At 48.6% G+C, this 26748-nt stretch overlaps 1 protein-coding gene across 2 annotated transcripts; it reads right to left on the reverse strand.

Annotated features, from left to right (window-relative positions):
• Positions 1-9090: 9090 nt before the first annotated feature.
• Positions 9091-25057, reverse strand: CIPC (CLOCK interacting pacemaker). 2 transcript variants are annotated; one of them, XM_070378456.1, is made up of 4 exons: positions 24745-25057; positions 19280-19467; positions 15372-15541; positions 9091-12585 (listed from the first exon to the last, which is right to left on the reverse strand). In XM_070378456.1, exons 2-4 carry the CDS (start codon positions 19413-19415, stop codon positions 11695-11697), a joined length of 1197 nt encoding a protein of 398 aa, XP_070234557.1. In that variant the 5' UTR covers positions 19416-19467; positions 24745-25057; the 3' UTR covers positions 9091-11694. The 2 variants fall into 2 exon arrangements, with proteins under 2 accessions (XP_070234557.1, XP_070234558.1); XM_070378457.1 differs by lacking the exon at positions 19280-19467.
• Between the last annotated feature and the right edge of the window lie 1691 nt (positions 25058-26748).

Here is a 26748-nt window from a genome sequence, read left to right on the forward strand (position 1 = left end):
TTCCACTTCAGTAATGATTAGTTTGTTTTCTATGTCTGTGAGTCTACTTCTGTTTTATAAATTAGCTCATTTGTACCATTTTTTTAATCCACATTTAAGTGATATCATATGACATCTCTTTCTCTGACTTATTTCACTTAGTATGATCGTCTCTGTCGCATCCGTGTTGCTGTAAATGGCACCATTTCATTCCTTCCGATGGTTGAGCACTACTCCGTGTAGATGTATATCATATATTCTTTATTCATTCATCTGTCAATGTACATTTAGATCGTTTCCATGTCTTGGCTATTGTGAAACAGTGTTGTTATGAACACTGCGGTACATGTATGTTTTTTAATTAGAGTTTTTGCCTTTTCCAGGTATGTGCTTAGGAGTGGAATTGCTGGATTGTGGGGTAACTCTATAGTTTTTAAAGGGACTTCCCTCCCGTTTTCCATACCTGCTGCACCAATTTACATTCCCACCAACAGGGCTGGAGGGCTCCCTTTCTCCACACCCTCTCTGGACTTAGACTTATCAAGAACTGGACATTCTCAGCCCTCAGTGGGACACTTGGTCTGAATGACCCCCCCAAAGGGGCAACACAGAGGGCAGCGGGAGGCTTCTGAATTGTGACCCCGAGAGGCTAAGCCTCAGGAGAGCTGACTTCTAGTCCGGATCATGTCCTAGATTCGCTGGGTGCCCTTCCACCAGACACTGGGCTCGGTCTGGCAAACTTCTGCCTAGCGTGATGTGCAGTGGGCAGTGGGGGAGAAGGCAGGAAGGGTGCTTAGGCAAAAAAAGCAGTGAAGAGTAAGCATGACTCCAGAACTGGAAAGACACAGGAGGTGAAACCACATATGAATTAGATTTTGACAGATTCCAAGCCAGCAGCGCCAGGAAAAGGGCTGTTGCTGCTTTTAACCAGGCTGGTAAGGGCTGCTCCCCAGGTCCAGGCGGAAAGGGCCCTGGGAGACCCGAGGAGGGAGCCGCCCAGGCGGCCAGTAGAGCCAGCAGCGAGGTCCATCCACCTGGGCACGCCTGGCAGTGGAGGCCAGGACTCCCTGGCAACGTGCTGGGTAATTAACGGAGAGAGGGGCAAGGAAGGGGAACGACTGCTAGCCGAAGAAAGGATTTAATTAGCAACGCTTTCAGGAGAGAAAATTAAATTACAGGAAACGGTGGTGTACTCCGAGGGAACACGAAACCCCTAAACCGATTGCTCAGACCCCTGCGTGGGCCAGGGTCGCAATTCCACTGCCCGGGCTCACCCCGTGGGTGCAGGACCGCGGGGGGCTGGGTGTTACCCTGGCTGGACTGCGCTTCCGCGTCGCGTATGGGCATCCCTGGGGCCCGCCAGGGCTCGCTGCCGTGACTCGGCTCGGCGGGAAGGGGGCGCCCGCGCCCCGCAGGCCACGGTGGCGCGCCGGAGAGGACCTGGGAGGCGATCCAAGCCTGGAGGGGCCACATGGGGTGTCTTCTCCTCACCGGAGCCGGAGCCGCAAAGACCTTCAAGGGGCAAAGCGGCGGGATCGAGGCCCAGACTCACGCTGCCAATAGTGGTCTGACTCATCTCGTCTGAAAAGTGGGGAGAACCAGCCTGATCCGGAGAAATAGGGCCAGAGAGTGCGAGGACAAGTCGGCCTCCTCCACACCCTGGCCCTTCCCCCATGCATCACCTCCTGGGAGTTTTTGGCGTCCAAGATCTTCGACCTCACTCTCTTCCCTGCCCCTCTGCATCCACAGGAGCCTGGTGTCCCTCTACCCCGCCCCACTGCACCTCCCCCCACAACCTTGCAGTATTTTTTTTTTCTTTCTTATAACAACAGCAACCATCCTTGAGCTCAGGCTAGATCCAGGCCTTCAGGTGAGCACTCTGCCTAGGGAAGAAAATCACTGAATAATGACCACAGCCCAGATCAGCAGAAGAGGAAACTGGAGTTCAGAGAGGCCAAGGGTGTCACCCAGGAACACACAGCTGTCAAGCGATGATGTTGACGTCATACCCCACTGGCCTCTGAGTACTTGATCTGCAGGGGAGCATCGTTTTTGATCCCCAGTCCCTGGTAACAGAGCTTCTCTCCTATTGGGCACTCAATAAGGATTTGTTGAACAAATGGTGGGTTATCTCCTTGTTTGTCAGAGAGGGTGTAACAGCAGAGAGGCTGTGAGGCTGAACCGAGATGGCGTGTGTAAACACTTGGCTGTGTACCTGGACCGCTGGGAGCTCCTGGAAGCTGCTGCCAGTGCCTCTCCAACTTGACAGTGTGCAGGAATCACCTGGGAACCTGCTAAAAATGCAGATTTGCAAGCAGATGGGCCTATAATTCTTCTGCACTTCTAACAAGCTCCTGGAGATGGCCATGCCCTGGATCGCACTGCACCGTGCAAGGCTAGTCCCTCTCCTTGGCCCCAAGCCCAAGCCCACAAGGGGGAGCCACTGCAGTAATTCCCAGTTTAGTGTGCACGTCCTCTGCTGCTGCTAAGTCGCTTCAGTCGTGTCCGACTCTGTGCGACCCCATAGACAGCAGCCCACCAGGCTCCCCCGTCCCTGGGATTCTCCAACACCGGAGTGGGTTGCCATTTCCTTCTCCAATGCATCAAAGTGAAAGTGAAGGCGCTCAGTCGTGTCCGACCCTCAGCGACCTCATGGACTGCAGCCCACCAGGGTCCTCCGTCCATGGGATTTTCCAGGCCAAGAGTACTGGAGTGGGGTGCCATCGCCTTCTCTGGCACGTCCTCTAAGGAGCCTTAATTACTGGCAGGGGTGGGAAGGGAGGTCCTACCTCCCAGAGAATCTGACAGAATTGGTGTGGCCTGGCCATCGGGATTTTAAGGCCTTCCACTATGGCTCAGACTGTAAAGAACCTGCCTGCAGTGCAGGAGACCCAGGTTCAATCTGAGTCGGGAAGATCCCCTGGAGCTGGGAATGGCTACTCACTCCAATATTCTTGCCTGGAGAATTTCATAGACAGAGGAGCCCAGTGGGCTACAACCCATGGGGTCACAAAGAGTTGGACACGACTGAGCGACTGACACTTTCACTATGCAGCCCAGGCTAGACCCGCTGCCCTGGCGGGGCGTGTGGCAGTAATGTGAGCAAGGGGGCCTGAAGTTCGCCCAGTACACGTGTGAGGACGGAATGTGCGGAGGCTGCAAGCTGAGTCACCAGCCAGGAGGCTGGGCCAGGTGTGAGATTACAGCGATCCTGGCTAGGGTGGGGCCTGCAGTCAATACCGATTCCTCAATAGCTCCCCACCCCTTGGTGAACCGCCCTAAAGAGGGGTGAGGCTGAGGACTGGGGAGCATGCTTGCCAAGTACTCTGCGAGGTATGTGCTAAGGAGGGGAATCTGTTTTCAGGGCAGCAGAGTGTGGAAGTCTGGCAGGGAGCTGGGCTGCTTACAGCCTCTTTGGGTCTATGTGACAGGCTGTGACCCTGGACACAGGCCAGTCCAGCTGGCCCATCCTCGCCCCTTCAACTGCCTGCTTCACCTGCAGTAACGATTGTACATTTAGTTCCTTGAGCCCCCCTTCCCCCCCGCCAACTCTACACCTTACGGCACAGTAGCCTTTTGTTATGGCACAGTAATCTAACAAACTTGGAAGTGAGGCCCAGGGAGGTTGTGTAACTTGCCAGGATCATGCAGAAACCCAGGTCCAGGTCCAAAGTCGTATTTCCCTCTCACCATGATGCCTCTACTCAGGCTCTGTGTGCGCGTGCAGCTCTTCAGTCATGTCCGACTCTGTAACCCCATGAATTGCAGCACACCAGGCTCCTCCGTCCATGGGATTATCCCAGCCGGAATACTGGAGTGGGGTGCCATTTCCTCTTCCGGGGGAACTTCCCAACTCAGGGATTGAACCCTCGTCTCCTTCATGCGGATTTTTTACCCCTGGGCTACCTGGGAAGCCCCTGTCTCTTTCCTTTGGCTAAAATGCTGGTCCCAGCAGCTGATGCTGGGAAAGATTGAAGGCCGGAGGAGAAGGGGATGACAGAGGATGAGATGGCTGGATGGCATCACCGACTCGATGGATGTGAGTTTGAGCAAGCTCCGGGAGTTGGTGATGGACAGGGAGGCCTGGTGTGCTGCAGTCCAAGGGGTCGCAAAGAGTCAGACGCAATCGAGCGCCTGAACTGAACTTCCTTGCAGCTTATCCAAACTCCACCCGACGCCAAGGCTGAGCTCAAATCTCAGCTCACCTTGCATTCCTTTTGAAGCCTTGGAGAGCTCCTGCAACTCTGGTCTGTAGCTGACCTGGGCACGTCACACCACCTTGCCCTGCTGCTCTCTCTGTGAGTCACGTCTCCTGACTCAGCTGTGAGGGTTCCAAGGTCAGGGCCACGTGGGCCCTGGGCCTCAGGAAGCGTTTGGTGCTGCCAGGACTGGGCCTTGGGTGAGGCAAGAAGGTGCCTACAGTGCAAAATTTAAGCAGGTGTTCAGGCCTGGGGTCGTGTGAATGCTTCTGCTGGCACCAGCTGGGGGGAGGCTGAGGAAAGCAGACGCAGGTGCTGTTGTGGGTGAGCCCTAAGGTCTGAAGGTGCCACCAAACAGGATAATCCGCTTTCTAGAACTCTCTCCTAGTGTACTGGATGTTGGGAGTGAAACTTATCAACTCATATACTGTGCCTCTATCAACAGTTCTATTCTCAATTAGCAGTTTAACATGAAGGACTCTTGCCCTAATCAAAGGATGCTAAAGCCAAAGATTATCAAAACATTAATCTTTGAAACAAAAGTAGGAGTGGGCCATATCACCTTGCCCAGGCTCACACGCCCAACTCTGGGTGTGTAAGACCTGGTGAGACACAAACCATCAAAGGAGTGATTGACTGAGGGTCTCTTCTACCCTCCCACTCCAACAGAAGCAGAGAGAATGGGATTCTCCAGGCAAGAATACTGGAGTGGATTGCCATGCCCTTCTCCAGGAGCACTTTCTTCCCTTGATTAAAAAAAATCAGTGTGAGAGACATTTATGCCCGGGTATAAGCTCTCCCACATTTCTCAGTGCCCTGCCGTTAATGGGGCCAGGAGGCCAGTCCTGCCACTGCACAACGGGCAACCCTGGTAACTGAGCCGTCAGGGGCTTCAGAGTGTGACTGAGCCTGGAGAACGCCTCAAGAACACAAGCAGCACAAACTTCCAAATACATCCGTACTAGACAGACAAGCATCGGCTTGAGGCTTTAAAAAAACGTCTTTGAAGTTACCCTGGCCCACCTGGCCTCACTGACATCAGTGACCATCAGTGAAAGCACCGCGTCTGACCCAGGCCTGGGGCTGCCTTGTCCGCTACGGGTATCCTGGGCTGTTGGCTTGGGTGGTCCACCGCCCTTCCTCTGTGTGTCTTGCTTAAGTGAACCCTCAGTTGCATTTACCGAGCAGCCCAGTGACAGGTGAGCAGCCCCGAAGCCTTGCTGGAGAACAGAGGAGTCAGAATGACTCATGCTCTGTGGGGACCACCTGACCTCCAGAACCAGGCTTTCCTGCGTTTGTCGAACAGGACGCAGGGCCTACCGAAGGTGCAGTGTATTTGTGGGTGTCTTTCGGCTTCTTCTCTTCCCCTGACTCTGGGGTGACATGAGTTTGTTATCAGGGCTGAGCAGAGATGGCAATTTCAGCTCAGCTCTCTGGAGTGGTATTAGGGTTTTCCTATCAGCAGGCAGGAACACATCTGGGGTTTCTGGCCAGGACTCGGGAGCTGCCATGCTATCGGCCCCGGACGAAGGATGGGCTCCAGGCCAAGCGCTCCCATCTGCCCAGGCAGCAGCCCAAGGTTTGTGGGTGCCTCTGGAGAACAGAGGCCCTGGCCCACCTCTGTTATACAAACATTTACCAGAACTAGCGAGCAGTCTTCCAGGGCCCCTGCAATGCCTGAGATGAAGTGAGGTTTTAGGAAAAGTAAAGGCAGCTATTTTTACTCTCCTGCTCGCCAGCCACTCCGACGGCCTTGTCCCAAAACGCTCATCATCCGACCTGACTCACGCGGGCTGGCCTCGGGGTCCTACTTCAGTTTTCATTCCCTTTCATCTCCTAAGAGCTTCCACCTACTCCCTGTGTTACTCTGCAGGCTTTTCTTTCTTTCTCGTCTCCTCCAGATGCTGTAAATTTGAGGCAGGACCCACACAGGCTGTTCTTTCAAGCAATTCTCTCATGTCTTGCATAACCATCCTTCAGAAAGAGATGGGAGTGCCACGTGTTGTAAGAATGGAGGAGGAATTCTGAGAGGAAAAAGCCAAAGTGCTCACAGGAGTCCAGGGATCCACAAAGCACCTCCTTCCGGGAAACCAGTTAAGAGGCTGGGTTGAGACTTGCTCTCTTCCCATTAGCTGTCAATGAGATTTTGGTAGAAGACGGTGTTAATTATTCCAAGCAAAGGACAGCCCTTCAGGGGTGGAATGCCATCACGTGAATTCCACTGCTGGGCTTCTGTGCACAGAAGCTACCTTGCTCTGTGGAGCAACTGAAAAAACACTTCAGAGACATCTTTTTTTTTTTGTACTTCACCATAATCTCAGCATGTCGAGTGGACCGAATGTCTCCTCTTCTAATGAAGGAAACAGATAAAGCTGCTTCCTGCTACCTCTTTCTCTCCAGCTACTCTGCTCGTTCCGTGTCACCCAGGCAGACCTCATCTCGTCTCTAACACCCCTCCCGGTGGGGATGAAAGGTGACACCCAGAGCCTGGGTCCAGAATAAAGTCCTGACAAAGTACCACCATATCTGCACAGTCTATGACTATTTACCATTAAAATAACTGTAAATCAACCTAAGAGGCTCCTTATAAAACATGCAGCAATATACTGTCTCAAAAGAGGCTTCCTAGCACGATGCACAGAGCGGAGTACCACACAGGTTCAGGGGAGGCAAAGGGAGTGGGCCAGAAGAAGAAGTGTTAAAGGCTGTGGGTAGAGAAATCCAGAACAAAATAAAAGAACACTGACATACTCTCTAAAACGTAAAATCCCATTAAATGTCCTTCATTTCAGAGGAAATAGCTATTTGCAGCTGACTGACTAGGAAAGGACACAATTTGATTTCAGTTCAGTCATTCTATCGTGTCCGACTCTTTGCAACCCCATGAACTGCAGCACGCCAGGCCTCCCTGTCCATCACCATCTCCCAGAGTTCACTCAAACTCACGTCCATTGAGTCGGTGATACCATCCAACCATCTCATCCTTTGTCTTCCCCTTCTCCTCCCACCTCCAATCTTTCCCAGCATCAGGGTCTTTTTAAATGAGTCTGTTCTTCGCCCCATTATTCTCCTTTGGGGGTAATATTTCTTCATTTGAGAGCAGTCTTTTATATGCGAATGAGTGAATCCATGTGAGCTCCAACCAGGTAATCAAAATCAAAGCAGCCTGGCAAAACGCTTCTCCCAGCCACATATAATAAGTTTAGAATCTGACAGAATGCTTTAAAATCAACTAAGCACTAGGAACCTGCTTTGTGGGCACCCCAGGGTTTTCTTTAAAATTTAACAGATTACAGGCGGTCTCTGACTTAGGGTTTTCCGGCTCTACAATGGTGCAAAAGAGATGGGCCTTCTGTAGAGACCCTACTTGGAATTTTGATCTCTTCTCTGGCCGAGTGACGTGCGGTACAATCCTATGTCCTCATGGTGGGCAGCTCCCGGTCAGCCATGCCATCGCGAGGGTCAACAACAGATACACTCACCACCATTCTCAAGACAGCTGTTCTGTTCTCACTTTCAGTGCAACAATCAACAAACTACGTGAGCTATCCAGAGTCAAAAATGCACGATACACCTAACCTTTGTTAGCCCCTATGGTGGCTCAGATGGTATAGAATCTGCCTGCAATGCCTGTGTGAGATGAGCTCGCCCAGCCGCAGGCTGATGTGTGTGTTCTGAGCACATTTAAGGGAGGCTGGGCTAAGCTATGATGGTTCGGTATTTAGGTGGATCACATGCATTTTTGACTTAGGGTATTTTCAACTTATGATGGGTTTATCAGGATGGAACCCCACAGTAAACTGAGGAAGAGCTGTTATTGTCAGATAACATACCATCAGGCTCGCTGTAATACAGCCAGAGATCTTACACGTGGTTACAGCTGGGAAGCACCCCAGAGAGGACAACTTCCGACGCTCCATTATTCCACTGAGAGGAGGGATGCCTATCCAAAGTCAGCCGGCCAATGAGGGACAGATGGGAGAGGTGCATGCAGGGCTCTGGACCCCACCGCACCAGGCCACGCTCTGCAGTGATGCCCCAAGGGACGTGGATGAAGCGGACATGCTTGCAACAGGCTAGTGTCTCCACACGCAGGAATCACGCCAAAGGGCCAGGAGCAACGGTGAGAGTGACCCAGCTCTCCCGAGCCTCTCAGGATCCACTCTGGGCTCCCATGTCTCTGGTCTCCATCTCTTATGGGAGGCTGGTTCTCTGTTTCATGAGGGGCCACTTCCAGCCATATTTTGAAAAGTTGCTTAAAAAATTGTGTAGGATAGGAATAACGCTGTAAGAATTAAGACTATGACAATCCTTCAGGACTTTAAATGAGGATAAGTTTCTTATTTTCCAGTGACTTAAAAAAATCCCAGGAGGGGTGTCCTGACTGGCCTCAGGACAGGGAAGACTCGACAGATTTCCCCACTGAGATTCAGTAGGTGAATTTTGAGGAGGAGCAGAGTCTCAGGAATCAACTCAGAGAAGTATGAACGAAAAGGCATGGAGAGGCACTCATTAAGGACCTCCCTGTAGTAGAAAGATCTTTACTTAATGTGGCTTTAGTTTATCCCAGTAGACAACTACAGTGGTTTTGTCATTTAAAAATTCCGTATGTGAAAGTATCGTATCAGATGGAAGAAACCAATGGACTGTATTCTCTTTTCTCCTCCCAACCTACCCAATATAAACCCTCCATGACTCTAGAGAATAATGTCAAACCACCCATTTATCTTAAGAGTGCCTGCATCGCCTTTAAGTTCACACTGGTGGGAGTCTGAACAGTGAATTTCCACAAGTTCAGTGTCTAATCTCAATATCCCCAAATACCTTGAGAATATGTGTATGAAACCTTTATCAATCAAACATTTACTCTTGATTTCAGTGTTTTAAGCAGTTATAAATCCCAAAGGCCAAATAGTTTTCAAGTAAGTGACTTTTATTTTTCTCTGACGTTTCACAGTCAATTTCTACAAAACTTCATACTTCCTCAAAAGAATTCACATTTGGTAAAGAAACCTCTACCGTAAAGAATTCATAGCTGGAAAGACACTTCAATATATGCACGAGAGTTACTGTTCTGCCAAAGGAATCAAACTCAGACAATACCATAATCAATAAAAGCAAGGAGAGTGTAATAAATTACAAATGTCACCAAACTCCATTCCCATAACCAATTAAATCAGCAGCTTTTTCTAGATGTCTTTCAACACTGCCAACACCATCTTGCCAAAACTTAAGGGTTGGTGTGAGTTAAGAACGGCTCTCAGAAAACAACAGCTTTGCCGCAGAACTTCAGATGAGATCAGGTCACGCATCAGGAAGACCGTGACTACTTACAGCCGTGTGAGACCAACGCAGGTCCTTCCGTCAACTCTGAGGTTCCTCCACTTGTCTGTCTGGCTTCTGGCCCCACACGTCTGCTAGTCTCAGTGGATGTCTCTTTGGTGGACCAGCTTCTCTAGCTGGCTTCATCTGCTTACTCCTCCACTAGGGAAAGACACCCATGCCAACAGCCTAGAGGGACTCACGGCACCAAGTTACAAGATCAGAGAGGAGCCAGGGTGGGTGCTGCTTCCCCCTGCCCCTCAGCAGCGAGCACTGCTGATGGCTTTCGGCATCTTTGCCTGACAGGAGGGAAGTGCAAACCTTCATCTAGGAAGAAGAGTCCAAGACGCGTACGGCTCCACAGGGGAGTTTTCCGATGGCGTAAATTTGGTTCTCAGCAAGTGTGTTCAGATTTTTGACTCAGTAAGACTCATGCCTGGTGCCCAGGCTGTTCTGAATGCACCTGTTTCTATGGCTTTGCTGCCAAACATATTCTGCCAAAAAGGAAGCTTCCTAGCATGGTGTGCAGAGCGGAGCTGCGGTAGCACCACACAGATGGAGGGGAGGCAAAGGGAGTGGGCCAAGAGAAAAAATATTAAAAGCAGCTGAGCCTGCTTAAGGACCTATTTGCTCCGATTTCTGAAACTCTTCCGGAAAGCACATGGCAGGTACTAATTCTGTGTTGATCAGGAGAGTCTAAGAGAGTTTACCGGGTTGTTTATTTCTAAACTGTGTTTGAGAACAAAATGCAGGCAATTCAAAGCCTTGTAATTTTAAAACTATATGAAGAGTTATGACTACATAGTAAATATGAGCATTAGCTTCTGGCCTTGCAAGAACTTCAAGACGATCTTCCTTGCAGAAAAAATGAAGTTGGTCATCCAGGATTTCTTAAGATTTTCAAGAGAATGAAATTTTTTAAATGGGAGGATAAGAAGTTGGCAGCTTTACAACCTAGAAATCTGGTTTACAATGAAGCCAGAAAAGTGTGTAAAACCTGCAAGTCCTCATAATACTCTTCTACTTCACAGAACCCACTATACCTCTGGCTTCACTGCCAAAATCCGACGCATAAAAGAAACACGGAAGACTGCTCCACATCACTGTGACATCAGACAAATGAAAACTCTGGATGTGGAAAGAAAATGGGTAACAAGAATGTTTTCCAATTTTTTGTAGACTTGTATGTCATAACCTTGCAATGATTTTAATTCAAAGTTAATCAAGCTTAATATTTTCTTTCTTCTTTTGTAAAAACAAGCAGGAAAAAAAAGTGGTAGCAGAGGGCTGACTTGGATTACACAATTGGAAACCATGAAGCTGTCTTTAAGATTTTAACATATAAAACAGGTTGCATTGTTTCAAAAGGAGAGAGGAAAAAAAGGCATAAATTACTAGAATCTTCCAGCTCCTAACCAAGAGATGCTAGCCATTTCTCCTTTCTTTAGACTGCATGAGTCAAAAATGCAATTCATCAACTGTAGCTCCAGATGGTCCTAAATCCATTCTATACTTTACAAATCTGAAGTATTTCGCCTACCAGTTTAAGAAAAATCTGGCTTATGATTAAAGTGTAAGAGTTAACAGTGCTACTCTTTCTCTTTGACTTTCAAGTTTAAAAAAACAAAGCTTTTAGTGATTAAGTGCTTGCATCCGAAGAGCAATCTGTGCCAAAACATTTCAGGTTTCTGCCAAAGGGCACAGGGCCTTGTGGAAGGCAAGCACCCTCCTCTTATATTTTCGTCTGTGACTAAGACCTTCAAGGGAAGATCCATGAAGGGTTCCTCATGTCACCTGCTCCCTGACTTGACAGGTGCTGCTCTGTGCGCTCGTCTGCGTCACTGCACCCTCGATCAGGGCTGGTGAGTGGGGTGGCGGGAGGTGACAGCTAGCAGGGCCCCGCACAATCACCTCTCACATTTTGCCCCGTGAGCCATCAAACTGCCTGCGGCTGAGGAAGAGGGACTCAAGGGCACCCAAACCTGAGGTCCTCGCTGGAACAGAGACAAAGGTAAACTGCATAGACCACAGGTTAAGACAGCAGCCAGGTCCTGGCGTGTGGCTTCGTAAGTGAACCATTGAACAGTCTGAGTTTAAAAGGAAAAGATCTTATGTAAGCTTTGGGAAACAGGAGTAGTAACAGTAAAAGAGTTAAAAAGAAGCACTCAAGTAACAGGAGAATATGCCTTCGATGTTATATGTCTGGCTGCTCAGAGAATGCTTCCAGGTCACTGCCGGTATGACCTGACCCTGATGATAAAGATGCCTGCAGCCTGGCCCAGGCCTGAGGAGCCCTGCTCTTAGTGGCCTCTATGAACAGCCGGGTCTGCTCCTTGAGCTGGTCGAGTTCCACCTGAGTTGCCTGGTTCTGACGAATCAACTCCTTGGTTTTCAAAGTGATCTCCAGCAAACCAGATTTGTGCAGGACTACCAGGGTATTCTGAAAGCGCCTGTGCTTGCTCTGCCGCTGCTCTGGAAAGCTATCTGGGCTGCGGCAGAAGTGCTCGGCGGCCCACAGAGCGGAGCTGTAACTGGCCGCCGGCGGGGACAGCGGGGAGCTGCTCTCCACCCCGTGCAGGGTACTGTCAGACGCACAGACGGGGCTGGCGGGGGAGGCAAAGGTCAGGCTGGGAGCTTTAGCCACATGGCTGCTGGACACTGGCTGCAGAGTCTGTGGACTGCCACCTGCCACCAGGGAGGGCACGCCCTGCAGAGCCGAGTCCTCGGCAAGCTTGGTGCTGGGGGGCGCGGGGGTCGGGGGCTGGGGTGGGCCAGCACCGGTCTTGGTTGGCTCGCGAGCAGACAGGCCGGAGCCGAGTCTCTCAGTACAGACCTTCTTCTGCATGCCGCCTTCTCGTTCTTCTGCACTGTGGGCAGGGCCCCTTTTGCCAGGGTGAGGAGCTATTTTGGTGTAAGAATTGAGAATGGGCAAGTAGTTCCTGGAGTCCGATTTTTTCTCACCAGCGTGACCCGGGCTGACAGGAGACGGGACAGGCGGATGAAGGAATAAGAGCTGTGGCTGGGCAGAGATCACTTCAAAGGAGGGCTGGACAGTCCACGACTGGAGCTGGGAAGAGCTGCTGCCCTGCAGACAAAGGGAAAGAGCGGCAAACTGCTTGTTACCCGAGGCTGTCCATGGGGCAAAGCACATACTCAGATGGAAGGACAGAGCTTTCCACACACGGGGTAGCCCTTCTTGATAAGACGAGATGAAAGTGGCTTCAATATTCACTTGAGTCTGACAGCGCAGATTTTCTCTCTTAAGGGAAAACTGGAGGAAATGGCTATCTTTAATTCAAGTGCTGTCACTCAAGAAAAAGAAAAGCGTAGGTAAGTGGAGTAATGACGTAGTCAAGGCCACAACTGAGGCAGTAAAAGTATGGACAGTACGATTTGCTGGCGTAAATTAAAACGTGCTTGTCTCAATACCATAAATGTGACTTTACACCAAAGTAAGGTCTTCCTTTAGTTACTTGTGGAATTTCTTTTACTTGAAATCAACTTTTGATTAAAAAGTTACATATTTTTTTTAAAAAGTTACCTATTGTCAGGAGTCCACAGGTCTGCTTTTATGGCAATGACCCTCAACAACCACAAAGCTCTGCAAGGCAGTAACAGCCACCACCTGCGGGGCTTCCACACTGGGTGTGATTTCACATGGCTGTCTCAGTATTCTCCTGTCTTTGGGCCTGGCTGGAAGCACAGCTCTCCTCACTGAAATGAGGAGATTTGAGAATAAAGTCATAAACACCTGAGGCCAGGCAGAGAGAGCCCTGACAGAGGCTCTCCCCCTTGGTGGAGTCACGTGATTTATCTGCAGAAAGTGATGCTCCCACGTGGGCACCTGATTTGCATACATTTCAGATCCTTAGGTACCTGGTTAGGAACTCTTAGCCAAGTTCAACTACAGTGCATCTCCTGTGCAAAGGGTGGGATGACCTGGAAAGTCCATTCTGGAGTCCTCCTGGTGTTCAAGTATACTGAGAGGTGCTGCAATAACAAGCAAGCAATGCTGGGCCTAGCAACCACGCTCCCCCAGCAGAGGAGACACAGAAATCAGGAGTCTTTCAAAGAAGACATCAGCCCAGTGCAGCTCAGCCACAAGCAAAACTTCAGGCTGTCCCCTTGGTCAATCACACCACAGGGATTGACCTCCAAGGCAAACAGACCCAGAAAATACCCAGTTCATTGCTTTCCCAAGATTACTCTTTCTAGTGCTGCTGTTATGCCCACTGACTTAGTCTGTTTGTACCAATTATTAGATTTGTACAAGGATACCACTCTTGTTAAAATCATCTAAGGGAATACCAGACAAGATTTTAGACCTGCACAGGATCTCAGGATCATTTCACATAAAGCCTCATGTTAAAGATGAGGAAACTGAAGTCCACAGTGATGAAATAATTTGTCTGTAAGAAGACATAGTCTGGTGACAGAACTGGAATCAGACTCACAAGAGAAAAATACCTAAAACCAAGCAGCAATAATTAAGACATTATATAATAAGCAAAGATTTTTAAAATTTGAAATGTGCTGGAATTCTAGCATATGTGAAAACACAAAACTCCTAGACCGCTCCATCAGGTCAGTCTGCCCCCAAGCCTCCTGTCTCCTGATCAAGCCTTCCCAGTGGGTCTTTATCCTGAAGACGACGGCTCTGCTGGGCCCGCCTCCTCACCAGCAACTGCGGGCTGTTCTCTGCCTTCAGGAGCTACAACACCCACAACAAAAAACACAGACGCCTAAGAAAGAGCGACAAGGGGGCCGGAGAGGAAGGCAGAGAGGAAAGAGCAGGAGACAGGAGTTCTGAGGAGCACTGGTGGGGCCTGAACAACCTCATTTGGGCTCCATTTCATGTCTTTATTCAAATCTCCTCGTTTCAGAGAGGAGAGCCGTGCTTCCAGCTGACATATGATTTGTCAAAGCAAATACCTTCAAATTCTTTTTCCAAACTCACCAGGTTGCCTTGTTGAAAATCAGTTTGAGTTGCTCAGTGATAACTAGGTAAGAGTTAAGACATTAGGGTTTCCTATCAGGCTACAGCCATGTTCTTCCACTTAAGGTGGGAAGGTCACCTACACACAGCCAGATTGCAAACTTCACTAGCTTCAAGCAGCCTCATTAACAGAACCACGAGAGGACTAGTCTGTTTCAGAGAAAAGCAGGATAAGGTTACATGTTCTTTAATTAAGTTCATGCGACTGAGTTCTCTGACTCAAACACTGGAGCTAAGCTTAGATTTTTCATCTAAATCTTTTCTTTCGTATCTAGATAATAACCACATAATTTGCATAGTTATATAATAAAACCTGAAACAAGGTACTATTCAATTCTATGGCAATGCTGTGTGGAGTCTGCTGGTAAAGTCATACCTATACCAAAGAGTTGCTTTTTCGCTAATAACATAGCTCTGGCTGATTACTAAGAAAATGCTCAGAATATAACATGAGAAACAGGGAAATTGCCTCTACTTCTTAAATACTTCTCAAAGTCCCCAGGGAAATTCAAATTAAAAGAGCCTTTTGCTTCAACCCTAAACTCTGTTATATCTTAGATGTACTGTGGAATAATAGAACATTTCTGCTTGGTTCCTTTAAACATGACTAAGGTATTCCAGACACCTTTGGACAAATGAGGGGCGCAGTCTTACTGTCTGGAAAATGAGAATACGCGTCCTGCCTCTTGTATTCCTTTCTTCAGTCCAGGTCAGTAGCTAAAAGGCCACGCCCTCTTCCCAGGAGCACAGCACTTGTTGGTGTGGTTTCTGGTGGTCTGCTTCTCACATCCCTCCTTGGCGCAAAGAAACTCTGTGCACAGGAAGCTCAGAAACTCGAGTGTGCAAAGAAGTGACGAGCGCGCGGTCCTCCTCACCTGTTTGACCAGCACATTCTTCATGACCACCATGGGGGACAGTGTTGGGAAGGCTCCGCTCGCGGGCTTGGAGCTTGGCCTTGGCTTGTCCTCTCGGCTCCAGCCTAAGGCGCTCAGCATGTCCTCGGACTCCATCTGCTCGGCCGAGCTCAGGCATTCTGAGCTCCCATCTGCTGGGCAGAGAAACAGTCAGTTCACTCAGGCTCCCAACCAGTCCTCCTGGGGAGCCACAGACCCCCTGAAAGCGAATGGAACATTTGTGATCCGTGCTTTTGAGAATTCTTCCAGCATGTCTATCTTTCATGGGATTCTCAATGGGATGCATAATTATCCCTCCTACCCCAAGAGATTAAGGATCACTGCCCTAGGACAGCAGACTCCATTCTAACTCTCTTATAGACAAAAGCCAGCATCAATTAGGGTTCATGTAAAAGTAATCATCGCCAATCTACAGAAGTGGGTAAAGGCTTCAAAGTTAGCTCATTACTTTTAAGAATCTGTGGTTGAAAAGGGAGAGGAGTGTGCATGGAACCTGAGAAAAGATGAAGATCTTTAGTGGCTCTGGGCACCACATGATGTAGTAATAACCAAAACAAGTAACAATAAAACCCCAAGACTTACCACTTTGCTGAAACTAAAATAGATGCCTCCTAAGTTCCCTAACTGTAAAAGTCTGGATAAGTTCATCAAGCGGAGGCTCAGGATGTCTGTCTTTGTTTTCCTCCTCCACCCAGTTAAGCACTTCCTTTGTTAGTGTCCTAAATGCATGGTGAGTGTGCCTACTGGGGATCCTGTACAACGGGTGATGGAAAGATTCTCTCCACGGCCAAGAAAAGAAGGTTGCTCTACGTGACATCCATAAAGAAAGGACTTAATTAGTTCCTTGCTGGAGTAAACCAAGAGACTGCAAGTAAGGAGGCTGGGAATACCCTAGATGCTCGTCAAAAATCTCAGTGTCGTCTGGATGAGGCAAGACTGGAATGTGACTATAATTTAGAAGACTGCAACTGTCAACACTTGCTTTAATCAGATTCTCCAGAGATGCTTTTCAGAAATTATGGGTCTTGGGGTCTTCCCCTCAATCTATGGAATTGATTTATCTGGGGTCCAGGCACACGTATTTTCACAAAGCACCACAAGTAATCCAGATGTGTACCTTTAGTTAAGAACTACTGGGCCGGAAACAAAGAACTTCAGAAGAAAAGTACGTACCCAGTACATGTATCTTGTTTTCTATGCAAATACCATTCTGCATGAAAAGGAAACCCGGGCTCCTTGGAGAAATGGCTGATGTCTTTGGCAGGGAAGCCTAGACATCTTATTGTCTAGGCTAGAAAGCAAGGAAGCGCTCAAACACAAATGCGAGACACGTCCAAGACACAGGTGCCATCTAGAAGGGACCCCCACTGACCCAATGTGGGACGACCTGGTATCAGAAAGAATACTGATAATGGGTTGACAAACCAAATCAGAAAAGAATTCCGTGAATCCCCAGTGATGCTCAAAAAAGGGGGCAGAGAAGTGTTTCCTTAAAGAAGATCAACAGCTAATAAAATGTAAAGGAATGATACAGAATTAGATCACCATTTTTCAAACCACAAATTTAATAACTGGTTCAGGTAAGCATCATCAATGGATGCAAAAACCAGGGTCAAGAGGCTGTTGGCAAAGAGTCACACAATTGTTGAGTCACACAATCTCAAAGTATCATCCCACAAACTGCTTATTAACTACAAAGAGAAAGGAATACTTTCATAATAAAGAAATCAGGTCTACAATTACTCCCTTAATCAGAGCATCACCAAGAATAAGACAAACCTAGGAGTCACCTCATGTGTTGCAATGAGGATATAACATCAAAAATTTAGTTTTCTATTTAAAAAATGTTTATTCTGTTTCTAATACTGGGGAAGCTACCAGAGAAGTGCAGTGTGAAACATCCTACAAAACAACAGGCCTAATCATTTAACGATGCTGATTTCATGAAAAAAAGAAAGGAGAGAAAAGGGAAGACAAGGGAACTGTTCTAGACTAACGAAGATCGAAAAGACAGGACAATGAAATGAAATGCACAACCTTCAACTGAGTTCTGCGCCCAAAACAAGCAAATATACAAAAAAGACTAACAGTTATAAAGGACACTACTGAGACAATGCGAAAAACCTAAATATGGACTCAGCTAATTAATAACTGCCAATTACACATCCCAAGGTAACTGAAAGGATAACTCCAGCAGCGATGACACCACTGGCACCTGGCCAGAAGTGGCTGGAGGCCTTCACTAGGACCACCTTCTGGGGCACATGAGTCTGAGTATTTTTAAGACTGCCTTATGTCGGAACAGCACAAAACTTCTTAAAGCACTGCTGCATTGAGAACAGGAAACTTTCAGAAAAACTACCCAGACTGCGCAACATGCTACAAAACAGGCGGCCTGATGGAGCTGAGGTTGTTAGAGGAAGTACCAAAACGGCCGCAGTATTGAGAACAACAGGGGGTGGGGTTACGGTCAATATTTATTTTCTTCTCTGCATGTACCTAAACTTCTAAGCTTCTACAATGAGCATATATTACCTTTATGATATATATAAAAAAAAAAAACAACAAATATGATATTAAGACAGAAAGAAAAAAAAAAGACACTAGGCCTGCAAAGTTTCCCAAACCTGTTTGATCACAGGCATCACCAGAGACACTTGTAAAAATAGGAAACCCACACTCCAGGCCCTCCCCGCAGACCCTCCATGTCACAATCTCCAGGAGAGGGGCCTGGTGTTTTTTAACAAATGCATCAGACGAGCCTTATGATGAGGTGAGCTTGGGAAACAATGTGAAAAGATTGAGAAGAAAAACCCAAAGAGCTATACGCTGGCCCTAACTTTCCTGAACTGCCCTTATTCTAATCCCTGACGCGGTGCTCTGCTCCTTTCTGAGCAACAATCTACTGGTAACCTGGCTTCCCCTGCAGCTTGACCTACAGAGAGAAAATTTACCAGTCTAAGGGTGAGAGAGTTCAGGGTTCCTAAGAGCTGCATTTCTCACTATAAATTCATAAATCGACAAGATGGACTGATTAGTCCTGTGGGCTGGAAAACAGAAATCTTCCTCCAGGAGAGGGCTCTGCTCTCGGGATGTTGGCCCAGATCAAATCCCCTGGCATCACCCCTCTGCATCCCCTGGGCCAAAAATGTTGCCACTCAAGCCGTATTTAAGCCACTACTCTCAGACCTGGAGATTAAAAAAAAGCCTCAGCACAAAATTACAAGATTTACTGGGTATGCAGCTAGTTGTTCCAGAAAAACTAGGAAGAAAAAGTGTCCTGCTTTCTCGTCTCTAATAGGTCCTCAGGTCTGGAATGGGGCCAGGAGACTCACAGACCAAGCACAAAGAGCAAACACTGGCAGGGATGAGCTGTCAGGAGGAAACGTTTTTAAACTTAACAAAATACTTTCTTAGAAAAAAGATATCTTAACAAATTATATACTACCTTTGTTAAATTTGTTATATGTGGTGACAACATGCAGTTTTTTTTTCCAATGTGATTACTGGAATGCAGGGTAACTGCAATATAACTATTCCTGTGAGAAAGGAGGAAAGACAACAGAATTACGAGTATTTTATATCTTTTCTCCCATAACCACTTGCCACAGTGGGAAACGTGTAAGATTTGAAGTTGAGAGTCTGAGCTGAAAAAAGACGTCAAACCATTCCTTCAGAACTAACCCCACTGTGACTCTGATGAATACCCTGCCATGTGGCAACAGAACTACCATTTTAAGAGACCAGAGAGCCATTCATTTCTCCTGTGGGTGAAATCTTCCCATCCTTATCACACAAATGAGTTTTACGGAGGACATTTTTCAGGTAAATCATTCACTACAGTGTAGAAAGGATAAGGTAATTTTAACCTGAAAATCCAGAGTCCTTATCTGACTCAGCGGCTGCCAGGCCGAGCTGACGAGCCGCCTTTTTCATCTCTGAGCCCTTGCTTGGTTTGGCTGACAGCCTTCGAGAGCCCTCTCTGGACGGGTTCTTCCTCTCCATGTTTTACTGGGCAGCAAGGGGACTCATCAGTACTCTTTTCATCTGGACGGCCCTGTGAAAAAACAACAGTTACGTAAGAAGTCACTGCCTGGAGAGCTGGGACAGGTGAGCAAGCTGTGAGTAAAGTCGGGGCAAAGGACACGGGCCTCACCCACGTTCTCTGCAGGCACTTTCTCAGAGGTCTCAGCTGACAAAGGCTACACGTTTACTCAGCAGGAGAATGGTTTCCACCCAAAGGCAGGCTCACTGTCCTCTCCCTGCCCTCTAATTCCATTACAAATGCAAAGCACACAGACCATTCAGTGGAAGCTTTGTAAACTGCTAACAAAGGCACATTTGATTAGCTCTCTGGAATGCTCCCTGAGGGAGAAGAGAGGAGAGGGGATGCCTACCTCGGACCAGGCCTGCTTCCCAGGATACCTCCGCAGGCCCGAGACTTTCTGCCACCTCCCAGAGTGTAGTTTCTCAGATTAACCTTTCAGTTCTTTAGAGGTAGTGAACAGAGAAAAAAACAACTCCTTATATATGCATGCCACATTCTGGCTTAGAAAGTGCGTCTATGCACACGGAAGACCAGATACACAGTGCTTTGATCCACAAACGCCCGTAACACTATTGATGTTAAGATTATCTCATTTGAGCCTCAAAACGTCCTTCTCAGTTGTTATCCCATTTTACAGAAGAGGAAGTTGAGGCTCAGATAAGTTATATTCAGTCATTTTAAAATATTTCCTGAGCGCCTGTTGTGAACTAGGCATGGTGCTAGGAACTGGGGGGTACAGAGTGAATCGAATAGACCTGGTTCCCCTCTTCCTGGAGAGACGCCTAGATTTGATCCAGTGACACACAGCTAGTTCAAAGCAGATCCAGAAATAGGTTAACAGCGCAAACTGTGAGACCAATGAGCCCTTCAAGATATTTTAACAGGGCCCTCTGAACAGCCAGGGCTTCCATGGTGGCTCAGATGCTAAAGAATCTGCCTCCAATGCAGGAGACCTAGGTTTGATCCCCAGGTCGGGAAGATCCCCTGGAGAAGGGAATGGCAACCCACACCAGTATTCTGGCCTGGAGAATTTCAGGGACAGAGGAGCCTGGTGGGTTACAGACCATGGGGTCGCAAAGAGTCGGACACACGCCTGAGCTTAACACTTTCACTTTCTTTTCTGAACAGCCACGGAATGGCAGCTGGAGAGGCGGCACAGTAAGAACACAGGATACTGCAGGGATAAAGAGAACAGCGGACCAACAGGTGAAACAACAACAACAACGCAACTGGTAAGTGCTCCAGTCTGAACGTCTGTGTCCCCCAAAATTCATATATGGAATCTTAATCCCCCAAGATGATGGTATTAGGAGGTGGGGCTTAGGTCACAAGGGCTTCACCTCATGGGATGAGTGCCTTAGGCTCCAGAGAGGTCCCCAGCCCCTTGCACCACAGTCAGTGAGAAGTCTGTGACCCAAAAGAGGGCTGTCCCTGGACCATGCCAGCACCCTAAGCTTGGACTTTCAGCTTCCAGAACTGGGAGAAATAAACTTCTGTGGTTTATAAGCCAAGCGGTCTGTGGTGTCTTGTCATGACAGCCCAAATGGACGAGGTGGTACGTTTAAGCTACAGCTGGTGGCATTCTTATTCATGATTCATTTTCGACTCCATCCGTTCATCCTTCTGAGTAGAGAGAAACATGGGCCCCCTGTGAGACAGCTGCGTATCTAAAAACACCCTCAAAATGCCGAGTGTGAAAGTTTCTGCTAATACAGGATCTAGTGAAGAACATCAACCACTCCAGAAGCAGAGGAGGGATTGGAAATAAAATTAAATAGAAGCCAAGGATGCTTACAGGCATCCTTGAACAGCTCTCTTGCTCTTTTGCATACAGTAGAAGTGGACTAATGCATGCATGCTGATCAGAACGAGCCTGAATTAAATACAATTACCAATAAAAATTAGTCTGTACCGTATCTAACTCATTCAAGGCCAGCGGCTTCCCCACTCAGTCCGCTCCATGCTGAGCACTCTTTGATGGAGCACATTTAGTCCCACGTGCGTGAAAGCACCTGTCACACCTCTCATTAAAAAAAAAGACAGCGCTAAGTCGTGTCCGACTCTTGTGACCCCATGGACTGTAGCCCACCAGGCTCCTCTGTCCATGGGATTCTTCAGGCAAGAATACCGGAGTGGGTTTCCATTTCCTTCTCCAGGACTTCTTCCCAACCCAGGGATCGAACCCAGGTCTTCCAGGCCCTGTCACACCTCTCATGGCACTATGCAAAAGCATGTCTCTCCAATGGACAGCGAGGAAGTCTGACAGCACGGACAAGTCAGTTTAAAAAGCAAAATAAAATGCAAAACTGTTCTCTAATTAAATATGGGTCCTTTTGTATGAAACCCAACAAGTGTATACTGCTGTCTGAAACTGAACAGAGGGCTTCTTCAAAAACAGCAGCAGCTCTCCCTGGTGGATGGGCCATCAGACTAAATTCAAGCCTGACCCTGCTACTGATTTAGATTGGGAAGGTAGCTTATGGCTATTGCAACTAATTCAGAACGTGACAAAGTTTCACATTATCTTATGAAATGGATTATTTTACAGGCATTTGAGATAAAGCATCCCAACTTCTTCCACAATCCTTGCAACAAGACAAGGAACAAGGTCTTGCTACTGTTATTAAGCTGCAGTCAATGAACAGAAAATACACAGGAATTTATCCTGCTCATCTGAGAATTTTCAGGACAATACTGATAGTGGGGTCAAAATGCTAAAATGTGGACGTTAAAAGGAGAACAGATGTAAAAATTTTAGATTCTGGGGAATTGGTGGCAATTGGAAATAGAGACTGCATAATCTACTTCAGAATAAGAAAGTGACTGCTTTCGATGTGGAAGTGCTAAAAATATGAAAGCCTCTGTCCTAAGTAAAATTCTCTTTCAGCAGTCTCAGTGTCCTGGAGAAGTTCAAGTGGGCATCAGAACAAAGGGCTACATGCCATCCGACCTTTCCCCTGAGAGACGTGCTTCCCTCCTGGGAGTGGCGCTGAAGATGCCAGTTAGCCAGTGAACAACAGACCCGTTCATACACAGCACAGACGAGGCCCCCGACCACAGAGAGGCAGAGCGACGGCACTTACCACTGGTGGCCACGATGGTGGCAAAGTCCGAGAACTTTAAGAAGATTATGTTCCTGGTTGTTATCATTTTACAATAAAGTCAGATGCTCATAAGCTGACCAGGCGTTGAAGATGGGTTACCAAGCTCATACCCACTGTGCCATCTCTGACTCCTGGCACAGACTGGAAACCACGACAACTGTCTTACACACATCTCAGATCCATGAGCCTAACTCTGCATTAGAAGGACTCCGAGCTAAGCTTGAATTGACCTGAAAAAGGCCTCTTATAAGTGCACATGTAACACACGATCCAAAAGGTTCCCAGAGAGAGCAGTATACACTAAAACTCCCAACAGAAAGTGAACCAATATATCTAGAGGTTTACATCCATAGGTGTAAGATAAAAAATTCTAACAAGCGTGGCACGGCACTTGGTTCTCCTATTTATGCACTTCTTACATTAGACTTTAATTATCTGTTCATCTCTTCAGCCTCAAGGGTTGACTTCATCTCTGCAACCTCAGCCCCTAACAATTCATGTGTGAGGTATACTCAGAACAATAAATTCCAACAAACCTTCTGTCCTGCCAAGTCTCAGGACAGCTCTAACAGCTTAGCTGTCACCAAAACACCTGAACGGCTTGAAGGTCAGGAGTCTGCATTTCCTGGTCACCTCAAACACCATGGTCACCTCAAGATTTAATGTCTAGGTCTGGTCTCTTGCAGGAAACAGGTATTTCATCCACGCCTCATTTTAAGCCACCCCTCATTTTGCCTTTAAATCCAGCAGCCAAACTAAAGGTTGGTCTAATCCACAATCTCTATGGAGATTCAGGCTTCTGATAAAAAGGAGGCCCAAGGTACACAAGGGAAGGATCTGAAAAGCTGCTTGCAGATCCCTCTGTAATAGACAACTTGGCAACTTTCCTGAGAGCTCAAGTTCCCTTTAAAATGTGTCACGTGTATAACAGGCGTGCACAGACAGAGATGTGCGGTGAAAGCCCAAGCAGAGGCTTAAATACAATAAAGATACACCACCAGAGAAAATTAAGACTTTACCACCCAGAAAGCCATGAGTAATCCCAGTTGGAATTATAAATGCATTACTAGGTTTTTCTCTGAAGTCATTTTTTCTTGGTCTGCATTTTCAGAGATACCAATCTGGGGGGATGTCTGTGGATTTTAACAAAGGAGAAAAAAAAAACCACCAGCCAACCGTCTACCTACATCGCTAATACTCCTCTTCCCTTTCACAAACATTTGCATGCTTCGATTTGGCTGTAAATTCTGGTCAAAGGTCCCGAACCCGGATTCCATACAAATGTCCTCAGGTATGTATGGCTTACTCATTTTGCTCTTTCAAAGATTAGATGAGACTAGAGAACTTCCTCAAAACCCCCTGCCTGGAGAAGAGTTCGCAGTGAACAGTGCGCACCGCCCCTCCCCATTCGCACCAGCCCACGATACATCTGCGCCAGACAGCAGGAGCGCCCTCCAGGCACCCACCAGCCTGCCGGCTCAGCAGGGCAGAACTGGGCAGACCCTTGGACTGTGCTGTGATTGGCATGCCACCAGCCTGCCAGGGCAAACGCCCAGGCCATGCAAGTACTACCAGGACTTGGGCAATCACAGGGAGCCTGGCTGCGGCCCGGTGCCCTGGGGCCTGGATGGATCGGAGGTCCCCTGAACCCACACACTGGCAACCACTCACTCCGTACCTGGCACTGGCCACCTTCTCGGCCACCTCCCCGCCCCCTGGCACCACGCCTGGCACAAGCTGGTCACCCGGGGGGGGGGAAGTACCAGCAAAGTGGGTGACAGCGAGTCTCTGGAAAAAGCACACCTGTGCCCCGGGTCCAGATTGGGCGCTACCCACCCCGCGCCCCTACCCCACAACCCCAAACCGGGGCGGGGGGGCGCGGGCAGGACCCTCACAGGGTTACCAGCGCTACTTGGTCCCCACACACAAACCCCTCCTCACCCGTGACCTCCTCTCCCACGCGGTCCTAACCCTCGCAACAAAACCAACCGACTAAACGGGGCAGGGAGCATCACCCCCTGCTCCAATCACCCCCAGCTCCCACCATCTGGCCCTCGGCACCCCGAAAGTGCCCGCTCTCCGTCTTGCCTGTTCCCTCCTCCTCTCCCTGGCGCCCGCTTCCTCTCCGCCGGCTCCTCGCCCAAACCCCTTTCCCCTACCCCCGCAGCCCTCCGTCGCTCACCTAGGACCGGGGTCGCAGCTCCACAAGCGGACGACCCGCGGGTACGGCGGCGCATGCGCGAGCCCGGCCTCGCGGCTCCATGACAACCTCGTCGTCGTCGTCGTCGCGTCTCAAACGATCCCCCCTCTCGGCCGCCCGCCCATTTCTCCTCCCCACTCCCCGCAGCCTCGGCAACGGCTTTCGCCAGTCACGTGACGCGGCTCGGATGACCCGGCACCACCGAGACTGCTCGCTGTTCTGCTAGAAGGGCCCTTGGAGGCGCCCGCTCTTCCCGTCTCAGCCGGAAGACGACGCCGGCACGTCGTCCTCGGGGGGCGGGCGTCCTTCAGAGGTCGGCGCTCTATCCGTGGAAGGCGGGCATCTCTATGGTTAGTAGTTCCTCAGGCCAAACCGCCATTTTGTACGGGGACCTTGTGCTACAGGAGCTGCAGTGGAGCAGGCGTGGGGCGCAGTTCTGAGGCGGGGTCTGGAGAAGCCGGGGCGGGTCGGCTTCTAGCAGACAAGGCCGGAGGCGTGATTCTTCTTAGGGCGTGGGTGGAAGTCAGTCCGGGAGAGCGCTCTCGGTTTGTACCCCGAGACCCCGTCGGCGTTGGGGACCGGGACGGGCCATAGGCTGACTTGCGCGCAAGCCCGAGCGGAAGCAGCCGGGCAGCTTCGCCGGGTCTCGGCCCGAAGGAGGCTTGCCCGGACCGCGCCCCCACCGTCCCCAGCACTGCTCATCTTGTTGCCGAGCCTGTCGCGGCGTCGGTTTGCCTTCCTTACCTCCAGACAGTGCTTCACGTGGCAGGGACGCAATCAGTATTTTTTTGATGGGTGATTTCATGTCATTTGATGTATGACTCATTGTGCGACTGACCGAGATGTTGAGCTTCAAATGGATTCTGTTTCTCAGGCCAGTTCTTGAAGTGTCACCACGAACAACGTGTTATCAGCTAAACAAACAAACAAAAAAAAATGGGGTTGCGATCAGTTGAAATTCCGATGCATTGAGTCAGTGAAGGTTACCTCCTAAATTAGAAAAAGTTATTTTACAGCTGGAAAAGGGGACACGGAAGAATTTAAAGATTGCCACCGGTAGAGGCAAGTTCTGGAGCGACCCTGTCCAGTAGGGTAGCCACTAATCATGAGGGGGTACTGAAACTGATTAAATGAAATGAAAACGTGGGTGTTTTCTTCATTCAGGCTGTGCACATTCAAGTCCTCAGCAACCACGTGTAGCTAATGGTTACTTGGTTGGACAGTGCAGATTGTGCAGCGCATTGATTGCCAGCATCATTGAAAGTTAGTGTTGGATCTAGAAGATGGGCAGGGTAAATTTGCCCTCTGTTGGTAATTCAAGCCTTGTAGAGTCATAGGTAATCCCATTAGTCCTCCAGACACAGATAATGCTAATGCATTAGATGTATTTATTAGCATAAGCTCTACCAACAAATAATTGAGTGCCTGCCGCATATATGGCTTTTGTTTAGGTGGTGGAAGGACTGTTAACAATTATCAAGTAATGAAGAGCCAGGCAGCTCTGCATGTATTCTCTTTCGTGTGTGTGTGTGTGTGTGTGAGTGTGTGTGTGAGAGAGAGAGAGACAGAGAGTTCTGTCATTGAGTTGTGTCTGACTTCTTTGTGACCCCATGGACTGTAGCTGTCAGATTCCTCTGTCCATGGGATTGTCCAGACAAGAATACTGGAGTGGGTAGCCATCTCCTTCTCCAGGGGATCATCCCCACCCAGGGATTGAACTCTGGTCTCCTGCATCGCAGGCAGATTCTTAGCCATCTAAGCCACGAGTGAAGCCCATTGTCTTACTGATGTCTGTACAAGTTGATGAGGTCGCTGTTTATTAATGTTTCCATGTTTTAGATGAAGGCACTGAAGCTTTTGTCCATGATGACAGAGCTCCTAAGCCCTGGATCTAAACCATTAGGCCATACTGCCTCTTCTGGAGGCAGAATAAAACTGTCTGCCCTCAAATACCTTAGAATCTGATACAGGAAATACAGACATGTT

The sequence above is a fragment of the Bos mutus genome, chromosome 10, assembly GCF_027580195.1.
Source record: "Bos mutus isolate GX-2022 chromosome 10, NWIPB_WYAK_1.1, whole genome shotgun sequence".
In the NCBI taxonomy this organism is placed as follows: Eukaryota; Metazoa; Chordata; class Mammalia; order Artiodactyla; family Bovidae; genus Bos; species Bos mutus.